The 22,406-nt window shown below is 40.8% G+C and overlaps 1 protein-coding gene across 1 annotated transcript in view; it reads right to left on the reverse strand.

The window, feature by feature from the left end:
- The window catches only part of KLHL4 (kelch like family member 4), a 52,335-nt gene extending 48,516 nt beyond the window's left edge, over positions 1 to 3,819 (reverse strand). The window contains exon 1 of the mRNA XM_090263957.1: positions 3,157 to 3,819. Coding sequence (XP_090120083.1) covers positions 3,157 to 3,545 — 389 coding nt within the window. The 5' untranslated portion in view covers positions 3,546 to 3,819. The remainder of the gene's footprint in view (positions 1 to 3,156) is intronic.
- Between the last annotated feature and the right edge of the window lie 18,587 nt (positions 3,820 to 22,406).

Genomic DNA, 22,406 nt, shown 5'->3' on the forward strand with positions numbered 1-22,406 from the left:
TTGATGCCCAATTGATGTTCAATATGTGTGGGATGAATTATTAATAAATCCTAAATTTTATTCATCCACTCCCTCCTTCTTGGGGATATCAAAATATATAATGACAGCTACTCTTTTTTTTTTTTTTTCCCTCTGAGCAAGCCTCACTTGAAAATAGCAAAAAAGTTAAGTGAAGGGGGAATTTAAAGTCTTATCTGACAGTGCAGCACTGGCAAAGATCTACAAAACTGCATATTTGTACAACTGTAGGTTATGCAAAACCTTCAAGCCCCAACCAGTAGAATGAGGGTACGATCCCAATTCCTGTCATTTTCTTAAAACTAACCAGCCCGGAGAGACAGCAGCTTTGTACTGGAGCAGTTGCCTGGGTCCACACACTTGTTACCAGCAGTTCAGAGAAATGCTCCCAAACACCAGAAGGAGATACTATTTGTCTTATCAAAGGCAGCTGAACACTTTCACATGCACCTGGGTGCGTATATCATCATTTCCTTATGAGCAAATAAAAATATTGTATATAATGTCATAGGTAAACATTAGGTCACATGAAGCATGACCATAATACATTGTTAAAATATGTGTTCTGCTTTTTGGAATGCCAGGGGTGAAATAAAGAAGAAAAAAAGACACCAAGCAAGGGCAGTTATGGGGAAGTAAAGATTCAGAGTTAGTAGATGAAAGACAGAAAAAAATGACAGTTGAGCCCAGGTCTCTGGTGACAGACATACTAATACATGCATACTCACAATGTGGGGTCATCACACACAGATGTTCTTAAATCAAGTCCATATACTTAAATTACTTACAAATGTATTTGGGCTTTTAAATCCCCAAACTAATAACTTTAATAATGTGGCTTTACTGTCTATTTCAGGAACGACTGCAGGTTATTCAGTCATATCGCATGGTAGTAATATAGTCCATTCTATATTCATTCTGTGCAATGTTTATAGAAGGCCTCATGGCTTAAAGATCATCCCTTTGCCTCGTCTGCCATTTTCGTTTGACTTTAGCTACAAGATTTCTACTGAGGCGATCCTTTCCTCCTGGCTCCCCTATCTTGTTGAAGAAGAGGTATTACAGAAGCTGGACAGAAGAAGGCTCCTTCTCTAACTCTCCTTGACCAAGACATAATTCAGAATAGGCAATGATAAACTAATAAGTCCTCACATTCCAGTTAAGAGTGCTCCCTAATTTGCCCCCTCTCTTCTGCTGACAATGGTCTTCGCCCACCTATAAAACTACTTCCTTTTCATTTAAAAAAAAAAATTGTTAACTTTCCACGTTAGCCATAGGATCATTAACAGAACATTTCTTTAGAACAGGAAAACTATCAGAAATAACAGTGACGGGGGGGGGGGGGAGAGGGAAAAGAAGGGAAGGGTCTCATCAAAGAACTAATGTAAATGACCCATGGACAATGGGGTGCAGACTGGCTGTGGGAGGGGAGTAGGCAGGGCAGGGGGAGCAATGGGAAAAAGTGGGACAACTGTAACAGAACAACAATAAAGTTTAAAAAAGTTATAAAGATTTTTTAAAAAATAACTAAAATTCTAAAAAGACATATTTTTAAAGGTATTATTTGGCAACACTTTATATTTGACATTTTATCCAGCATTTAATTTTAAGCAATTAATTTACGGTCAATATATTCTCATGCAGGAAATTCAACTCAGGGATCCTCAAAGAATTTTGTTACGAGGTCTGACTGCATCATTTAAATTTCTCTACAAGAGAGTCAAATGTGTTTAGTCTCAACCTCCGAATTTGGCAGTTTTAAAGATTGAGTTTCATGGTGAGTAGAGATAATCTGAAAGCCTGCAAAACCTGAAAGTGTGGATTCTATATTACTTTGAATGTCCAGTTAATTGTAGTAAATACAACCTGCGATCTCAAGAGTTATATAGCATTTTGGGGGTAATCACAAAAGTATTTAGGAAAATTCATTCATACACACTTTGTCATTTTACAAAAGTCTTTTGCATGTTTACATTTCCACAAGAAGATTGAGCTATCAAGGCATCATTTTGCACAGTTGACTTGTCTTTTGCCATAATGTTGTAATGTTCTTTTTCTACTGGTATCATGTTTTAAATTTCTGGAAGAAAGATACTCTGAGGCAGGTATGTTGGAAAAACATATCTAGAAGCAAATATGCTGGCTGTTCTCCTTTGTACTTATGTAGAGACTCAATTATCAAATATCCAATTTCCAAATAATTATAAACATAGTTCATGCCAAACTGGTATACAATTTTAAACGTACCAAAGCTCTTTTACCACTTAATGAGACTGCCAAAATCATTGACTTGGTCTATACCATGTTGGGGAAATAAAATCTTACAATAAAACAAAAAATAAAGATAGATTAGGTTGACTTATATTGGGCAATATTAGAGAAAGGAGCATAATTTTCTCCCAGTCAAACAATAAAGACAAAGTCAACTATTTTTTTAACTATACTGAAATTATAGTCCTCGAACTTACGTCTTGTTCCATTTAATGCCCTAAAATAGCTGAACGTTGTGTTTCCTACTTCAAGATCTCTCTGCTGTGAACAGCACTTTATTACCTGCTTTATGCAGAATTTTTGAATTCTAATTAGCTATGAAAGCAATGCAACTTGAGATGAATCTGAAACATCAAAGGAGGCTGTTCCATATTGTCACGAAAAGATAACACTTATCAATCATCAGTATAACAACTATGCGCCACGGCATCGACAAGGATGTGCTGAGCAGTCAGAGCTTTTATTTGGTCAGAGTTGGCTGCACTCACAAAGTAAGAAGAGTTCGAGTTGACCCTTCATACTTGTGCGAAGAATCCCAACTATTTGAACATCCAAGCTGCAGAGGATGTTTTCAAAAAATAAATACTGATGACAAACGGCTGTTAGAACTGAAACAGGATTATTAATGCAATCAGGGTGAAATAGGAAGTCAAACCAGAAACCTAAAACATATAGCCCGGTAATTATGAAAATGTTTTATGACTGTTTTCTTTACAGACTCGGGGGGGGGGAGTGTCTGGGAGCCCCCGATGGGCTGCGTACAGACTCAGATTATGACAGCACTTTTACTGAAGCACTAAATGAGAGTTTTAGAGGATAAGCTGACCTAGACCGTGCCTTGGGAGTGACGCGAACGAAAATTCCTACCTCGCCGTGGGACCTTCTGCGGGGTCATCAGCCATCATCTGCTCTGCAACTGCTTTAGGAGAATCTTCATCGACTCGAAGATGCTCTAGCAGGTTCGGTGGATTCCAGCTCCGCACGGCTCTCGGAGGGGTAGGGGCCGGTGCTGGTGGCCCTGTCGCCAGCAAGTTGGGGCTGCTGCTTTTCTTCAGCCCGCTTCTGTCCCTGTCCCTGTCCCTGTCCCGAGAGTGGCTCTTCAGCCTGCCCTGGACCGGGGTCCCTCTAAGCTCATATCCTTCCTGCTGTGGGCAGCTCCCAGCGCTGGGAGCGCCTTGCGAAGGATGAGTAAACCACCTCCAGCGCAGCCGGAGGATCTGCTTCACATCAAAGTCCTTCTTGCCAGACATGGACATGGTGGCGGGAGGAAAGACAAAACAGCCTTCTCTCGAGCGGAGAGGAAACGGAGCCTTTGTTATCTGCCGTCCCTCTGCCTCTTCTGTTGAACTAACAAAAGCACAGGGGCGTTTAGAGCAGCCCCGCGCGTTCCCCCCTCCCCCGCGGGCTGCCGGTGCTCCGCGCTGAATAGGTCCTTCCAGCTCACGGTGGAGGTGGGAACCCTCGCTGAGACAGGATGATGAGGTCAGACCCCGAACGAGTAAATCAGCTTAGCACAGGAAAGCGGCCGCCGCCACCCCCTCCGGCTGCTACAAGTGCTCCCCGCCTTCCCCCCTGGACTTGCAAGTACAGTAGCTGCGGCTCGGCTTGCACCCGGGCACGTGAGCAGAAGCAAAGTGTTGAAAAACTCACCACCACCACCACCCCCGCCCCCGCCAGATCCTTCTTCCAGCCGCTCACTTGTAAAACTGTGCCACTTTGTCCTGGGAGAATTGGCGACGACGAATTCATTAGGATCTATTTTAGGGGTCTTATGGAAGTGTCGAAGCTGTTTTATTAAGGAAAAACACCAGTCCCCTCAGGCGCGTTTGTCCTTGTTTTTACAAAACATCTGAAAATGCGAATGTCTGCATATAAATATTTGCTTGAAAACCTGAACAGTTTCAGGAATATGAGAGAGTGTGGGTTAGCCAAGACTGCACTTCCCCTGACACGCTGTGGGATAATTAAAGGGGCTTTATGTCTGCAGATGAAGGAAGAAAGCAGTGGTTTTTCTAAGCTCGTTAGCTTAGAAGAGATGTCTTCTCTCACTGACCAAAGCATGGAAACCAGCCTTATCCCACTCCTTACTCTCACGGGCGGTGATGGAGGTCTGCTTCTTTTGTTCAGAATTTCACAAGAGGATGCAAAACGACATGGTTTGAATTAACTCCGCATCGACACCTGACTCAGTCCTAGCTGAGATCTCAATGAGAATCACTAGTAGCACTGAGGCCAATGCGTCTACCACGCTCACGTATCAGGAATCCGTCTCCCAAGGCCGCCTTGAAACTTACTTTGAACTTTACCCAGCCTCCAGGCCATGCGCACAGGTGAAAAGGGGGCAATTGTATCAGTGTACCCTTAGAAAGAGTATTGAAACTGGGAGGTTTGCGTTTTAATGCTGCCTTTAGGGTTAATGATATATTGACCTTGGACAAGTCACTTGTTTGAATCACAACTTTTTCATACATAATATTGAGAGGCTCAACAGATTTCCAAAATTTCCACTTGCCGTGCGTTTTAAAAACTTAGGAACAGAGAAGGAAGTAAATATCTTTTTCTTAGTTTGGTATGTATTTTGCATGAAGCTTTGTATAAATTGAATATACCTTTCTTCTACACCCCCTCTTCTTTTCTAGGTGGAATAGGTAATAAATATCTCAACGTGACGGGGCTATAGGGCACCTAGATGTTTGCTTAAACATTATTTTGGGTGCTTCTGTGACACTGTTTTGGGGTGAGTTGAACATTTCAGTAAGACTGAGTCGAGTGAACAGCCCTCTCTACCACAGATGGGCCTCTACAGCTAATTGGGGGTGCGAACCCACAGCAGGCTGATGCTGCCCTTGCTAAGAGGGCCTTCCTCCTGCTGGCTGCCTTTGCTCTAGGACATCATTTTTTCCCCTGACTGCAGACTTACATGGGAACACTGGCTCTTCCCAGGCCTCATGCTGGTCTTTGCACTGGAACTATACTATTTGCTCTCTGAGGTGTCCAACTCACAGAGGGCAGGTCTTGGGACCTGTCAGCCTCCTGAGTCATGCGATCCAATTCCTTATCCTAAAACAACCTCTCTCTTGTTTCTCTCTACCCTGCACATACCTCTATTGTCTCTTTCTCTGGAGAACTGTGAATGATACAGTAGCTTTTTCTCCAATACTAAAAAATTAATAAACAGATATATATATATATATATATATATCGTCGTCGGCAGCCGTCCGTCTCGAGAGACGATGGTGTAGCTTCTTCAGAGTCTATCTGCACCGCCGAGAATGGCTGTGCAGTCCGACTCGGGAGTGACACGGTATCTGTCTCCTCCCGTGTTGAATCGACATCTTGCGATGACGCTGAAGCTACAGAGCCTGGGCAGGGTAATATGGAGGGTCTGCTGTTGCCCATGCAGCAGACCCCCCCTCTCTTCGCAGCTGAAGGGTCCAAGGGAAAGACGGAGTCGATACAGCTTGGGTTCAGGTGCGCCGCAGGAGTTGCCGGTGTTGACTACAACGTCAAACCGCCTTAGGGACTCCGGCTCCGGATTTTCTGTCGGGGTTTACTCCCCTAGCCTTTCCCCTGAAGAGGTATGCCGCAAGGCAGCGGAGGTTTTTTGGAGTCAGAGTTTTCCTTCTCTGATGTACCCTGACTGGAAGATCGAACCAGCGACACTTAGCTCGCAGGCCGACGCTCAATCCACTGAGCTAAACCAGCCAGGGCAAATATATATATATATATAGTTGATTTTTATACCAGTTGCAAATAAATTACTTCCATCTCCAACTTTTCAGCCTATTTCGCAACAAGCATCTTAATCTGCAGTGTTAGCATCTGTTATCAGTCTCCTCAGGGAGGGTGCTGTCCATTTCCAGTACTTAGCATGCAAACAATTGGAGAGGAGCTCAAACAGTTCTTCGCATGAGCCCCAGGCAGATCCTTAAGTACTGGCAACAAAACAGGAATTGACACTCCGTTATCTGGGTAGGTAACATCCCAAGTAAACTGCCTGAAGTCAAGATCTGTGTTTTCCGCCTTTGTATTCCGCCCAGTGCTCAAAGCACAGCCTTGGGTATGAGTAAGAATACTGTAAACAGCAGTCATGAGACAGGATAGAGATTCCTTGGCAAGTGGACTAGGGAAACTGAGACCGAGAGCTGAGCACAGTGGCTGAGCAATTGACAGCCAGGTGCAGAGGGTCACGGGGCAGAAGGCTGCAAAGTGCCTGGCAGGGGGCAAAACTGGGAAAACAAGGCCCTGGCCCCCAGGGGAACCTCTGCTCCCCAGGCCTTTCCTCTCTGGAGACAACATCCAGGCCTCAGTCGTGTTTCAGTTCCAGGCCCAGAAAAGCAGCCAGGCCAGGTGGGCAAAGCCAGGACCCGCTGCAATGACTAAAGAGACCCCCTGCCCTGGCGCTGATCAATCAGTGGAGACCATGACCCAGAGAGGGCACACCTGGAGGGTGGATGAATGTTCTGCTGAGACCCTCCCCTGACACCTCCTTTAAGATTCCCACCTGCAGGAGAAATAAAGGCCTCAAGACAAAAGATGCAGCCCATCAGCTCTCCCTGTGGGGAGCAGCCTGCACCGTTCCCTTTCCCAGGGTCTCCCCACCCCTCCCCCCACAGGCATGCATCTCCTGAACTCTAAGGCAGTGGGCATCTGGCAGCTCATCCCAGGCTGACCCCATGAATCTGTCCCCAAAGCCCCTTTTCTCTGACTTCCCAGTGAGCTCAGGGAGCCCAGCCCGGGCTCTCCTGTTGCTTCTTCTGTGCTAGGCCCTTCCTTGTTTCACTGTCCCCAGATTTAATAAATGTGTCCTCATAGTCACCTGGACTCGTGTTGTGAAATCTTTCCTACACGAAATCAAGAGCCCACACACGACAGCTGGCCTGGGCAGACCTGCTCAGGGGCAGGCCTCCGTCGGAAAACAGAATAAATAGAGGTGCAAATAATGTGTCACAGCACAACAACAATGACTACATTGGTCATCTAAGTAGCTCTAAGTAATATCTTCTTGGACAGCAAGAGTCTATATTATTTTTCTAATATATTTCCCTGAGCTTATTATGATTCAGATATAATTGTGCATTTCCCTGTGTACTGTTTACAGAGAGGTGAATGCTAACTGATACTTGCAAAAACCTTAACACTGATTGCACAGGTTTCAGTGTGACTTTACTGAAGATGTGCTGTTGTAAAGTATGCACACTATGGACATTTTCCTGGATCTTGGACACAGAATTGACTAAGAAGGTATATAGATCTAGAAAATTGAAGAGAATACTATTTTATGAAGGATGAGGGTTTCTCTAAGTTTCTGACTATAAAAGATACATGCAAACAGAGTCAGCCAGAAATAAGAGGTCTGTGAGGGTAAGAACAATATCTTATTTACCTTTGCTTTCCCATTGTCTTATTATCTACTTGAAATCAAGCAACTACTTAATACATGTAGAATTAATGAATAATCAATTCTAAAGGAATTTATTATTATATGAATTTATTGTCCCAATAAGTGCTAGTATATTTTCATACATTAATATTTTTAAATGAAAGTATAGTGGACATACAACATGACATTACTTAGAGGTGTACAATATAATGATGTGACATTTATATACGTTACTATGTTATTGCCTCAATAAGTCTAGTAACCAACCCTCTGTTTCTTATGTTGTACATTACATCCCCGTTACTTGTAACTGAAGGTTTGTACATTTTATTCCTCTTCACTTTTTCCACCCATCCCCCCATCCCCCTATCCTCCGATAACCATTAGTTCATTCTGTGTATCTATGAGTCTGTTTCTATTTTACAGTGAAACTGAAAACTGGGTATGGGCTAAAATACCCTCCTAGATATTAATGATTATATGGGTGGGGAGTAAACCTCTAAACTAGTTGAAAAAATCCTGGCAACTTAGCAGCTGTGTGCTCTCCTGGTGGTATATTCTAAGTGAAAGCCTGACCAGGAGATTGAAATATTCCGTTATTAGGACACCTCAGAATGTAACATTGTTGAAATGTACATAGGAATGCTTTTTTCACTATAATTATCTGATCACATGACTTGAAGGAAAATGACATAGTCATGGACATCTGTGTATTAAAAGCTGCACATCAACAACTTCTCATAGTCCTGAGATGGATCTTCTCAATTGACACAAACTCCGTTGGGCAACATTAAAACAATTAAAAAAAAAAAAGCAGTACTGCCCTGCCTGGCATGGCTCAGTGGATTAAGCACCGGCCTGCAAATTAAAGGGTCACCGGTTCAATTCCCAGTCAGGGCACAGGCCTGGATTGTGGGCCAGGTCCCCAGTTGGGGGCATGTGAGAGGCAACCACACATGATGTTTCTCTTCCTCTCTTTCTCCCTCCCCTCCCCTCTCTCTCTAAAAATATATAAGTAAAATCTTAAAAAAATAAAAATAAATAACAAAGCAGTACAGATGACATATCTCAGATATAGCACATATCTGATTTTTGTCGATAGCTTCCTGAAGCTTTACACCGGCACATGGTGCTTCACTTTGCCCTTTGATTATGCTATGAAGACGGCTTCTTTCCTAAAGCCTCATGGACCCGTCTGTTCTCGCTTCCTCGCCTCTCTCAAGTTCACAGAATGAAAGAGAGTTAGGGCCTGGCTCCCCATCAGGCTTTGGCTTAAGGGAATGGTGTGGCAGGTTTGATCATCTATCCAGACCACTCACGCTCTCTCCGTATCAGCAGTAAGGCTGTTGCACTTTCTTATCGTGTGTGTATGCTCTGGAGTAGCACCTTCCATTTCCTTCCAAAGCTTTCCTTTGCATTCACAACCCGCCTAACTGATTGGCACAAGGAGCCTAGCTTTCAGCCTCTCTTGGCTTTCAGCGCGGCTTCCTCACTGAATCATGGCTAGTTTTGAACTTCCACTCAGGCACACGCAACTCTTTCTCTTAATTGAATACTTAGAGGCTATTGTAGGGTTATTCATTGGCTTAATTTCAATGCTGTTTTTTCTCAGGGAATAGGGAGGCCCAAGGACCGGGAGAGAGATGGGTGAACGGGCCGCCAGTGGAACCATCACACACATGTAGCATTTATTAGTTAAGTCAATTGTCATAAGGGCACAGCTCTTGGCAGCCAGGAGCAATTACAAGAGTAACATCAAAGATCACTAGTCACACATCACCGTGACAAGTGTAATGATAATGAAAAAGTACCTTTGATTTTTTCCTTGATCTCATTGTTGATCCATTCATTATTTAGTAACCTGCTATTTAGCCTCTATGCCTTGTGTGTTTTTTAGTTTTTCTCCTTGCATATGCTTTCTCGTGTCACACCATGGTGGTCAGAAAAGATGCTCGATAATGTAAGAAAGATGTCACTCAGAGAACCATCAGGTGGCAGCGAGCAGAAGAAAAGAAGTTTATTGAGGGAATTGGCAAGCGGGGAGGAAGCCGCACCGTGAATGGCCCGACCCCGGGCTCCTAGGGAAGGAGGGGCTGTTTTATAGGCAGAAGAAAAAAAAAGCTACTGAATTCAGTTGTTATCATGCAGCTGTGAGTCTGGGGGCTGATCAAGGCCAAACGGAGCTTGGGTTGATGCACCCCACTATCATGGGAAACTCCCAGACAACTGCAGGCGGGTGGAGGGAGGGGGCATGGCGTGGGAACCAAGGCTGTCAGATATGATTTAAATCTTCTTAAATTCATTGAAACTTATTTTCTGTCCTAGCACATGGTCTTCCCTAGAAAATGTTGCATGTGCACTTGAAAAGAATGTATAGTCTGCTTTTGGGGGGTAAAACGCTCCGAAGATATCAATTAAATCCATCTGATCTAGTGTGTCATTGAAGGCTGCTGTCTCCTTGGTGATTTTCTGTCTAGAATATCTGTCCACTGATGTCAATGGGCTGTTAAAATCCCTGACTATGACTGTATTACTGCCAATCTCTCCTTTTAGTCCGCTATGATTTGCTTCATATGTTTAGAGTCTCCTATGTTGGGCACGTACACATCTACAATGGTTCTATCCTCTTTCTGAATTGCTCCCTTTATCACTAAGTAGTGCACTTTCTTTGTCTCTTCCCATAGCCTTTGTTTTCAAGGCTATTTTGTCAGATATAAGTATTGCTGCCCCTGCTGTTTCTTCTTTTCCACTTGCACGAAATACCTTTTTCCATCTCTTGACTTGTCGTCTGTGTGGAGCTTTTGTTCTGAAGTGGGTCTCTTATAGGCAGCATATATATGTGAGCCTTGTTTTCTTACCCATTCAGCTACCTTATGTCTTTCGACTGGAGCATTTAAGCCATTTACATTTATTTTTTTTTTAAAGTGATCTGATTTTTAAAAATTAATTAATTAATTTGTTTGTTTCTTTCTTTATTTATTTTTAGAGAGAGGGGAAAGGATAAAGACAGGGAGAGAAACATCACTGTGCGGTTGCCTCTCACTTGCGCCCCCAATTGGGGACCTGACGTGCAACCTAGTCATGTGCCCTGACTGGGAATCGAACCAGCGACACTAGGCTCGCAGGCCGACTGACACTCAATCCCCTGAGCCACAGCAGCCAGGGCTAAGCCATTTACATTTAAAGTGAATATTCATAGTTACATATTTATTGCCATTTTTAAAAACTATGTTCTTCCGTTTGTTTTTTTATTTTCATGTCCTTCTTCTTGAAGGAAAATTTGACTCTTTCCTTAATGGATTGAGAACATTTGCTAAACATAAAAAAATCAACCATGGCCTTCATTAAAAGAGCAGTGACTGCATTTGTTACAATTTTTGGTTCCCTATTCCACGTTCTCTTCTTCACATCCATGTAAAATGTCCAATCTGTCTTGGCTTTCAGTATTTTCTAATGGTTGGTAAACACAATGCAATATATAATGATGTATTATATCGTACACTTGCAAACTCCATAATTTAAATAATACTAATATGTTCTTCAAAGACAATGAAATGCAATTAGATGTCAACAGCAAAAAGAGAGACATTTGGGAAACACAAATATGTGGAAGTAATACATGAATAATTAACCAAGAGAAATTTCAAAAAGAAATTTAATAATACCTTGAGTAAATGAAAAAGACAGCCCATACAAAAACATGGGATGCAGCTAGAACATGCTTAAATAGCAATTTATAGCTTTGAATGCTTATATTCACACAGAGGACGGACTTCAAACAATAATCCAAAATTCTAGCTGAAGACACTGGAAAAAGAAAAGAAAAGAAAAGAAATAAGTTTAAAATCAACAAAAGAAGGAAATAAAAAAATCAAAACATAATTTAATGAAAGGGAAATAGAAAAATAACAGAAAATCAATAAAACATATGAACACATTTAAAAATCTTTTAGCTAGATAATTCTTTAAAATCAAATTTGATTGAAGACAAATACCATATGATTTCACTTATATGAGGAATCTAAAAAACAAAATAAATTAAAAAAACAAAGTTTAAACAGACTCATAGATACAGAGAATAGACGGGTGGTTGCCAGAGAACAGAAAGTGTGGGGGAATGGGTGAAAAGGGGAAGGAATTATGAAGTACACACCGGTAGTTACAGAACAATCACGGGGTGTAAAGCACAGCACAGGGAATTCAGTCGATAACATTGTAATAATAAGGTATGGTGTGAGGTGGACACAGGAAATATTGAGGGGACCACTATGAAAAGTATATGATTGTCTAACCTCTATGCTGTATACCTGAAACTAATACAAAATAATATTGAACTTAAACTGACATTGAAAAATAAAAATTGAAATTAAACTTCTCAAAAAAGAAAATCAAATCACATTTGCTAAGACTGAATAGACATGTAAAAACGTTATGGGTCTTAGCAATTTGTAAACTTTGTATATGCATTTAAATTTCCAAACACCAGAAAGAAAGCCTACTTCAATTAAACTTCATTAACATTAATTTAATTATGGCAGAAGTCACTATGGTTCTTGGCCATGTTTGCAGAAACTAAAAGGCACATCGAAGCTGTTTGTTTCTGTTGTCTGTTCTTTTCAAAACCCATTTCTTCATGAACACAAAATTAAAATGCTTTTCTAAAACCATATGAAAAATATGACAGTCAAAATCATTGGCAGATGAAATAAAAATTAAACTGTGGGAAACATCTAAATGTCAAATAGGTCCGGCCTGTGTGGGTTTTTTTAGAATTGGAGAAATTGCAATTTTAGAGGTGTGATTTAAGCTGGGTTGTTACGGTTCATCTTCTTCTCACACTAAGTCAGCCTGGGTGCCCCCACCTCAGCCCCCTGAGCTCTCCTGTGTGTTATCTTGATAGATTTCAGCTACAGTCTCTGAAACTTTGGGCCAATGCATCCTCTTTGCAGAAGCCTTACAATCAAATAGTCGCAAGCAACAAGGGAACGAAGTCTGGTCCTACCTTTTCATCCCTCGTTCTCCCCTCCCCCGGTCCTGCTTCTTTCCTCCCCAGAGACTGTAGGAGCGCTGAATTTTCACCTCTGCAGCTAACCCTGCAAATGAAAAGTGCTTCTGAGTGGCATGAAGACTGAGACTCCCTGGAATCCTTGTGTGTGCGAAAAGGACAATGGGTGGAGTCCTTTAGTCACAGAAAGCTGCTTGGACTTCGGTGGCTTTTTCCAGCAGACTGATTTACCAAAGGTATGTTATATGTTACCAAAAATTATTTCCTTTAAATTCATAAAATGGTAAACCTTAAAAGGTACACGACATATTCAACAGGGAAATGGGTGCTTTTGAGAAAATGAATTTGCTTCACACCAGAAAATGGTTTTGCATTTCATACAAATAAGATCAGAAAATAATGATAGCATCTAGGCACTTTGATCTGGTATTTCTGTAATACTATCACAGCAGGTCAACACCTTTTGTGGTGAAAATATGTCCATAAGTACATACAATAAGATAAAATGCAGTATATAAGATTGTATACATATCATATGTCTAAGGGTTGCATGTATATGCATTTATGTATGTATATAAATTAAAGCATACATAGAATTATATATAATTTTATATGTATATATACATATATGTATGTATAGAATAAGCAATTTTACCTACATGCAGGCGATCTTCCTTTTGGGGGGAATTCTGTATTGACCTACCTGCTAACATGGATTTGTAAGCCCAAAATCAATACTCGCAACGTCTTTGTGTTTATTTGCAAAGTTGCACGGAGCAGCAGAGATCTGAGCACACACATTTCCAGCTGAGGCCAGAAGGCAAAGCCATGTTTCCTGCATTTATTGTGCTTTTTATTGGTGATTTCTGTGCTTAAAATGGCCCTCAAGCGTCAGCTGAACTGCTGTCAGGTTTTGCCAAGAGTAAGAAGGCTCTGGAGCACACTAGGAAAATATGAGCGTCCTGGATAAGCTTATTTTAGGCATGAGTTGCAGTGCTGTTGGCCATGAATTCAATACTCATGATTCAACAGTAGGTGTCTTTAAGCAGAAACACACATAAAACAACATAGCATAATGGTAAGTTGACGTAAATGTTGCCAGAGGTTTGACAGAAGCTAGTCCTAAATTTTACAAAAAAGCCATGTTTAGGTTTTCGCTAATTCACTGTTCAAGGTGACTGAAGAACATAATTATTGGGAATAACGAGAATTGACTGTGTGCATGTGTGTGTTCTTCTTGCAGAAGAAAAAAAAAAGCAGCTTGAAAATGATACCAATCTGGCTGGGTAGCTCAGTCGGTTTGGTTAGAGAGTTGTGACAATGTCCAGTTAGGACACATACAAGAACCAACCAATGAATGCATACAAATGGCACAACAGATGGATGTTTCTCTCCCTCTCTCCCCCTCTCTCTCTCTCCCCCCATCTCTCTCCCTCTCTCTTCCCCCTCTCCCTCTCTCTCCCTGTCTCTCCCTCTATCTCACTTTCCTCTTTCCCTCTCTCTCTCTCTCTCTCTTCTCTCTCTCTCTCTTCTGTTTTCTTCTTTCCCTCAAAGCAATAAATTAAAAAAAGAGAGAACAATGATACCAATAATGTAAATGTGAGCACACAACAGGAAAATAGAGTTGAAAACACTACTGTTCAGCCACATTAGAAAGGTAAGAGAAAGGAAATGCATACATATGTAATCAGATATAGCAGGGAGTCAGCCAGGATGGTGAAGACTAGTTGACCTCTGAATGTATACTCCCCATCATTAACAGAGAGGCTGGCCTTAACTTTATACTGTACCTTAATATATACTATGCACTACACTCAAATCCTACTTTTTTCCCTTTACATCCTGTATTAACTTGTCTTCAGCTAGCTGTTACTACTCTCAACGCATTTGCATCTGACTAAAGAATGAATATTGAAATAACATGAATGATTAAAGGAGGGTCATGTGGGAAAATGCGTATGTATGTGCATATGTGAGGAGAGCCTTCCAGGCACCATTAAAATTTTCACACGCATAGATATTCTAACAAGGAAGGCTGCTCTTAGAATTAACACATAGCAATATGAAAGAAACTTATCTTTAAAGAGAACTCCAAGATTATTTTAAAAATTCAAAGCTGACATAATCTAGAATTTAATAATATTAACAGACAGTAATTTTTGCTTAATTTAAGCTCTCATGTTATACTTGAGTCCCATTTACTTCTCTTCATTGCCCATCGGACACATGAATGTATCTTTCCTATACACGTGATTCTTACCAAATATTCCTCTAATCAACTAATCTGCATGACATGTCACGTGGTTTCATAACACATGGTAACAAACTGAATGCAACTGAAAGAATTTTATTTTCTTGAGTGTAATAAGGTAGCCAATTTCTCCCAAGGTAAAAAAAAAAAAAATAGCATTCTGGTCTCTTCATCTGTACTAATTCCCTAACCTGGACCGAATCAGACTTCCAAATAATCTTCATTTTCCAGTCTTTGCTATTTCCTTGCAACCTTCAACCTGCCACCCTATCTGGGTGCCATGTCTTCCTCTGAACCCTGTGATCAGTTTCCACTACCTTTGTCATATTACTGTCCATACTTGTTAGCAATGATGTTCATGCATGCATGTTTCAAACACGTTTGAATACTTTTACATTAAATTTATTGATGTGACATTGGTTAATAACATTACATAAACTTCAGGTGTACAACTCTGTAATACAATACTCTAATATATGCTCACAACCCAAAATCTAGTCTTTTGCCTTCTTGTATAATTTATAGGGTATTGGGGAGACAAGTCACATGTACAAATCAGTATATCCAAGATCATAAGTTTACATATGTAAAAATAAGTAAAATTCTATTTATCTTCCCAAATATATATTTAGAATCTTGTTCTTGTCTCCCCTGAGGATCCTGTAATCTAGATGTAGCTTCAACAAAGGGAAGTACACCAAACTATGATACGAAACAGAATGTGATAAGTACAAGGTTCTGTAAAGTCTTCCAAATAAGTATTAATAAAAACAGAAACAGAATAATATTGGAAAATAGAGCATTTGAACTGGGCCTTAAGAAATGACAAGGGCCCTGGCTGGTGTGGCTAAATGGACCAAAGGGTTGCTGGTTCAATTCCCAGCCAGGGCACATGCCTGGGTTGCGGGCCAGGTCCCTAGTTGGGGGCGCGTGAGAGGCAACCACACATTGATGTGTCTCTCAGTCTCTTTATCCCTCCCTTCCCCTCTCTCTAAAAATAAATAAATAAAATTTTTTCTTACAAAAGAGAAAATGACAAGGGTTTTTACCTGACAAAGACAGCAGAAAAGAAATTAGCCCTGTCAAAAAGACACGATATGAGCGGGAGTTCACACAGTGGCAGAACCAACCACAGGAAGGTTGCTGAGGGCATCATTAAGACTTTCAACTGGCATGAGAGGTGGGGCAGAGGCGATGCCAAACCTGGCAGAGAATCCGGTCCCGGCTCACTTGGCTGCTTTCAGCAACCACGTTGAGGTCCCAAGAGGAAGAGAGGGTTTGATGAAAGAAAAGAGTTGAGTTTGGGGTGTCTGTAAGATAGACAAGCAGGGACCCGTAGGCAGATGTCCTTGTGTAGTCTGGGGTAGCATTGGCAGTCTAGGGAGAATGCGTACTGTGACCTGCTCTTCGTGCTGCAGGAAGGCTCTGAAAAACCTGGGCTGGGGACGCGGCCATCAAGACGGGGAAGGACATACACGTCTCAGGAGGAGTAGAAATGACTCACAGGCTGACTCCTCCTGTACGTCATCAGATCCTCCTCAACCCCACCCCACCCTGTGTGTTTAGGGCAGAGAGAATCCATGAAGATGTGCATCTCTGTCTGACTGGAGCCCAAGACAAAATGCAAGCGGTTTCCGAAATGATTTGTTTTACGCTCTCCGCTACCTCCTCTCCCCATTAATGTAGAAAATGGTGACTTAGTTCTCCTGTCATTTTTTGATGCACTATAATAGGTATCACTATAATTTCTGGATGTTAAGAGGGACTTAGCCTAATTATAGCTCTCATTTCTGCGAGAGAACAAACCACATTTGCAGACACCCTAAAATGTGAACCACCAGTACCAAGCCCAAATGGAGTGAATCCAGAGAGAAATTGTGATATGAGTGAAAGCCGTGGGCAATTTGCTGTGCTTCTGAAACAGTAATTTACATGAATGCCATGCCTGTTATTGCACGTGTCCCTGGCAGCGCGGTGTGGGCAGAAGCGTAACGCCTCTGGCCCTACTCTTAAAAGGCTAGACCTAAATTAAGTGGAAACCGTGGGCAAGACGCTTTGTTTGTGATAAAAGTAGAAAGAGTGCCCAGTTGCAATTGTGCTTCTCCGGCTCCTCAAGTTTATGGCACTGGCTGTACTTCCAAAGCGACAGTGATCAGTAAGTGGAGAGGTAGCGCTGATACAATTGGTGGGGGAAGGACTTGAGCAGACTCCATATGAATAGAGGTGAAGGCGCTTTCGGTTATTTTACTCCCTGGTGTATAAGGTCATCTCTACTCTAACTTTAGTTACCCACCTAGCTGTATCTTTTTACAACATGCTGACTGAGACCCTCTGTTTAGAACCAAGTTGTTGAAATATAAGTTTATTCATTATTACCTCTTTGCCTTTGTTCATACCATTCTCTCTGCTAAGAATGACCGCTTCTTTTTCTCTGATTATTCAAATCCTACTTATCTGTTAAGGATCATACCACATTCAGTGACCCTTCTTTTTTTAAAGTCTATTTGATTGATTGTGCTGTTACAGTTGTCCCAGTTTTCCCTCTTTGCCGTATCAATTTAAAAAGAAACAGGAACCACAGACAAGAGTTTGGATTTTATTCTAATTGCAATGGAAAAACACATTTAGAGAAGGATGTAACTGGGTCTTATTTACGTTAAAAGAAAAAAAAACTCTCTTTAGAGACTGAATCAGACAAGCTTACGAGTGGAAGTGTATAAATGAGGAGATCATATAAAAGAGACTAATGGGATAGTTCAGGCTTGAGATGACAGTGGCTTGGAATGTGTTGGTGGCAATAGAGATGAAAACCAGTGGCCAGAGTTAAGACACATGTTTCAATGTAAATCCCACAAGAATTAGTGATGAATCAGTTATGGGCAACAGAGTGAAGGAATCGAAGGAATCAAGGAAGCCTTCTAGGTTTCTGTCTCAATCAGCACCGTGGATGGATTCCCATTTTCTGTGATGAGAAAGAAGGGCAGGGATAGGAAAGAAATCAAGGACCTTTGGGGACAAATTGGAGATGCCTATTAGTCCTTGAACTAGATAGATTAAGCCGGCAATTGGATGTGCAAATCATGCTCAAGTCCATGACCTTGAGTTGGGTTTCTTAGCAGCGAAAACCACTGAATGCTTCTGTCAAATAAGAAAACAATACCAATGAAAAGTGGAAACGAAGCAAAACCAAGAGAAAACTGAAGACAGGTTCACTTAACCAGTTTCAGCAATTCAACGCAAATGAGCAGTTCCCTTTTGTTTCTGGTCTGTTTCAAAAATCTTTTCAATTAACATTTTTTTTTATCTTACTGAATTAATCGGTGGTTTCGCTGTCCTGCAGTTCCATGAACACATCCTTTTTGCTGTTTATCTGAGCTCAGACCTCCCTCACAACCTAGGCTCAGTAGGGGGGCAGATCGAGTATTATGAAAAAAGGAAGTTTACTCTCACTTTGACTTAATTTACTATCTCTGCAACTCTGACCACAATCTATGAAGTCTCCCATGATTTAAACCTGGATACTTATGGGGCCTCATGATAACTCAGCACTGCTCACGTCCTTCCTACTGAAGTTCCCAGATTCGCACCGCCAACAATGGGGGTCACGTGTTTCCAGAGGAAGGTCAGCGTCTTCGGCATTTCCTGCCTGCTATGCTTTGACAGATATTCACTCTTGTTTCTTGTTTTGAGAAACGTTTAAAAAAAGATCTCTTGAAATAGCTGGCTTACCTCAATGAGGTGGCAAGATGAGTTTCTTTTAATGCTGCTTTATTTTTATGTGTCCACCCTTTGCATCGCTACATTTCTTTCTCAGGCTGGAGGTGTTTATAACTCATGTTCCTTTGTCCATCACAATGAGCTTTCACGGAAGTTATCTCAGCGTGGTGTGATGGAAAAAGCAGTGGATTCGGACCCAGCAGACCTGGATCCATTTCACCATACAATCGAGGAAACTGAAAGACAAAGAAGTGATGTTTTCTAATCTCGCACTTCGTGGAAGCGGCAGAGCCAGGACTTTAAGCACGGCAGTCCCACTTTGGAGTCCACAGTGTTTACAGCGATGCGCTACCGCCACCAGTTGAATGCTATGATTATTTCTGTTAGACCCTGAAGTAGGTAACTAGTAGCCGAAGTCACATAATGTCTCAGCAGACAGAATCCTGACTTAATCCTGTGTTCAGAGAATGCATGGTCCCTGGTCTCATTTCACCATTAATCCACTTCCCATGGACTGGATGCAAGATATGTGCAAAATAGCATTGTTTAAACTTTTACAGTAAAAAAAAAAAAAAACAAAAAAACGGTTACATTAAATAATCTAACCCCTAGAACGTAACAGAAGAGTCTTAGGTCCTTATAGCTGAACAATTTGGCCTATTTAATTGTTCTAGTGAAATTGCCTCACAATAAAACCACTATATATATACATATATATATAAAACACAAAGCATGTGCTTGGCAGAATTTTGTATGTAATATAGAAAACAGGTCTTTCATTAAAATATATTGTGAACCCCATTAAATGTGATTGCACCGTGTAAAACTGGAAGTGCAACAATTTGTTGTTACTATATCTTCTATGGTTGGAAGTTTTACTTTTATACATGTTATCTATGAATGGTAATTAAGAAACATGCGCCACCCCATGGAATGCCAACTCACTTCAAACATTTAAGTGGCCGTATTGCATTATAGGCACATTAGTTCGATCCAAGAGAGGAGGAAGTCCAAAAGCGTGGTTAAGATGTATAGCATTAGAAACCACAAACCATTCCTAGACCTCACGGGGAGACAATGTTGGCAGGGAGTTTCACTGATAACTTTGCAAGGTATACTTTGGGGAGGACTTTCAGGAATAGTTATTACCTCTGAGGCTTTGAGCAAGATACTTTTCAGAGTTTTAGTGTTTCCTTTTATAAAGTGGGGTAGAAGCCAAACTTTTGGATAAGGAAGGCCCAAATGGGAGAACGTATATAAAAACATTTGACTGACCTCACCTAACACAGGAACATAATGAACAAAACAAACAAATGAGCAAAACAGAACCAGAGACAGGGAAACAGGGAACAGACTGACAGTGACCAGAGAGGCGGGAGGGAGAGAAGGCGTGGGGGGCGGGGGGGGGAATGTCTAGTCAAGGAACGTGTATAAATAACCCATGGACATGGACAACGGGGAGGGATATGATTGTGGGAGCAGGGTGGGCGGGGCAGGGGAGAGCAACGGCGGGGGGATGGGACAACTGAAATAGAACAACAATAAAAAATAAATTCAAACAAAACAGAACAACATTTGACAATGCTAAGGCCCCAGATACAGTGACATAACACTGTATAAGGTCCTGTCTGCGTGTATCTGGCAGTGACCGAAGTAAAACCAACAGGCTCCCCTTCATCCTGTCACCCCATCCACAAAAGCAATTCGTGTTGGAAACCCAATGCCTCTTTTCTCGTGCATTTTCTTTTTCTTCCACAAACATATATGTGCGTGTAGATGCTAGCTTTTGTTTTGCACTATACATATTCTTATACTCATATACTGGTTTTATTCACTTAACAAAACATGGTGGCTATTCCTTTAAGTATTTGCATATAAATTTACTTTATGTTTTTCAGTAGCTTGACCATATCCCATTGCCCCTATGCCGTATTTACCACCTCTTTTCCCTATTGATAGATCTTAAAGGCACTTAAAGTTCTAATATCGCAACAAACAACATGGAAATAAATACTTTGTTCAAATCTCTTTCATAAAGGTACATTTAATTTTTTAAGATAAATTGTTCAGTATGGGACTCAAAAGGGTGTGAATTCATAATTTAAAAAATCACTGATGGGTTACACTTCAACAATATTGCAGGGGCATAATCAATACCAAATAGTTATGCTATATGGGAACCATTATTACTTTCATTTCTGTAGATAAAGAGACTGAATTAGAGATGAGCTTGTTAATGGGCACAGAATGGCAGAGTAGCTACTGACTGAGTTATTATTGAAACCCATGTACATCCTCTTCGATTCGCTCATTTAGCCACAATAGAAAACCGTTCATTTATTGTTGCTTTAACGTGTTTGCCTCTTATTACTAGAGCTCTTCAGCATTTTTGATGTGTTCCTTTCCTTTATCCCCTCTACTGTGAACTGTGTATTTATATCTCCCCTTTTACATCTGATTGGTTGTTTTATTCATAGATTTTGTGGGTGCCTTTTGTTTATTTATTGTGACGAACATTGGCAATGAAAATAATTTCTGTGTTGCAATCAATTTTTCAGACTTGTCTTTGGACTTCAATGATTTGTTTTTGCTATAGAGAAATATTTATGAACTCATTGTGTTTTCAATTTACGGCTTTTGAGATTCTGGTATTGCTGAAGAAGTCCTTCCTTAAAGATTATACAAATGATGTTCTTTATTTCTTTATAATATTTATATGGTTTTTACAATTGTCTTTAGTTCACCTGCACTTATTGCATAAATAGTGTGCAGTTAGGTTTGCTTTTATTTTCTGTCAATAGACATTTTTAATACTCTACCATTTTCTATATGTTTTTCTCTTTTTCACCTGTTCTATGTTATTTTAATATGATATTATTCAATCACTCCTATTTTGGGTCTAATAATACATTACTCTCTTAAAACAAATAAAAGGCAGCACTATAATGCGTGTAATTTCAAGTGCCATGGCCAATGAAAGAGGGAAAATATATTTCAGATCCAGAGTTTACAGTTCCTCTTTTCAGCCAGAAGGGAGGAGGGCTTTCTTTTCCCTTACTTGTTCAACTGCCAGTCTTAGGATCAAGTGGATCCATTAAGGATTCATTCTAATACTACTCCAAGGCTAACAGACAAATATAGAAAATCTGTCTTAAGATTAACATCAAGCCATAAACCCTCTCTCTCAATTTCATAAGTCTCCCAAACCTTCTAAATAGATGTTTTATAAAAACTGAAAAATACATGTTTTCTAAGTCGAAAGATTTGCTTAACAACACTTACTAAAATAGAAGGGAAGATGTTTCACTTCTGTTGGTAAGTTTCTCACATTGTGTAGACAGAAACAGTGATGAAAGTTTTCTTCGCGCTGTGGTGTCTGCATCGCAGCTGCGTTTGTTTTAAATTCTACTCTCTAGCACTTCTCTTCATCAACCACAAAAAAATTAGCAATGGTTGGCACTCTTGTCTCTTATGATATAGAATATAATGCCTCGGGAAAAATCACGTGTATTAAAAATAGCTTATGGTCAAAATATATTTTATGCATATCATGTAAGAGAGACCAAACAAACCACGGCACTTAATAGCAAAAAACTTTGCCAAGCAGAATGTCACAATCAAGCAATCGAAGCTGACATTTGCACTTGAGAATTCGTTCTCATGACAAGTACTTTGAACTGATTTTGAGGAAACCTTTAGACAAACTAAGTTATAATGAAGTTTACAATTTAACTCATGACTACGCTTCATCTTATATGGAG

Source organism: Furipterus horrens, unplaced genomic scaffold (genome assembly GCF_987537825.1).
Source record: "Furipterus horrens unplaced genomic scaffold, mFurHor1.1.pri manual_scaffold_17, whole genome shotgun sequence".
Lineage (NCBI taxonomy): Eukaryota > Metazoa > Chordata > Mammalia > Chiroptera > Furipteridae > Furipterus > Furipterus horrens.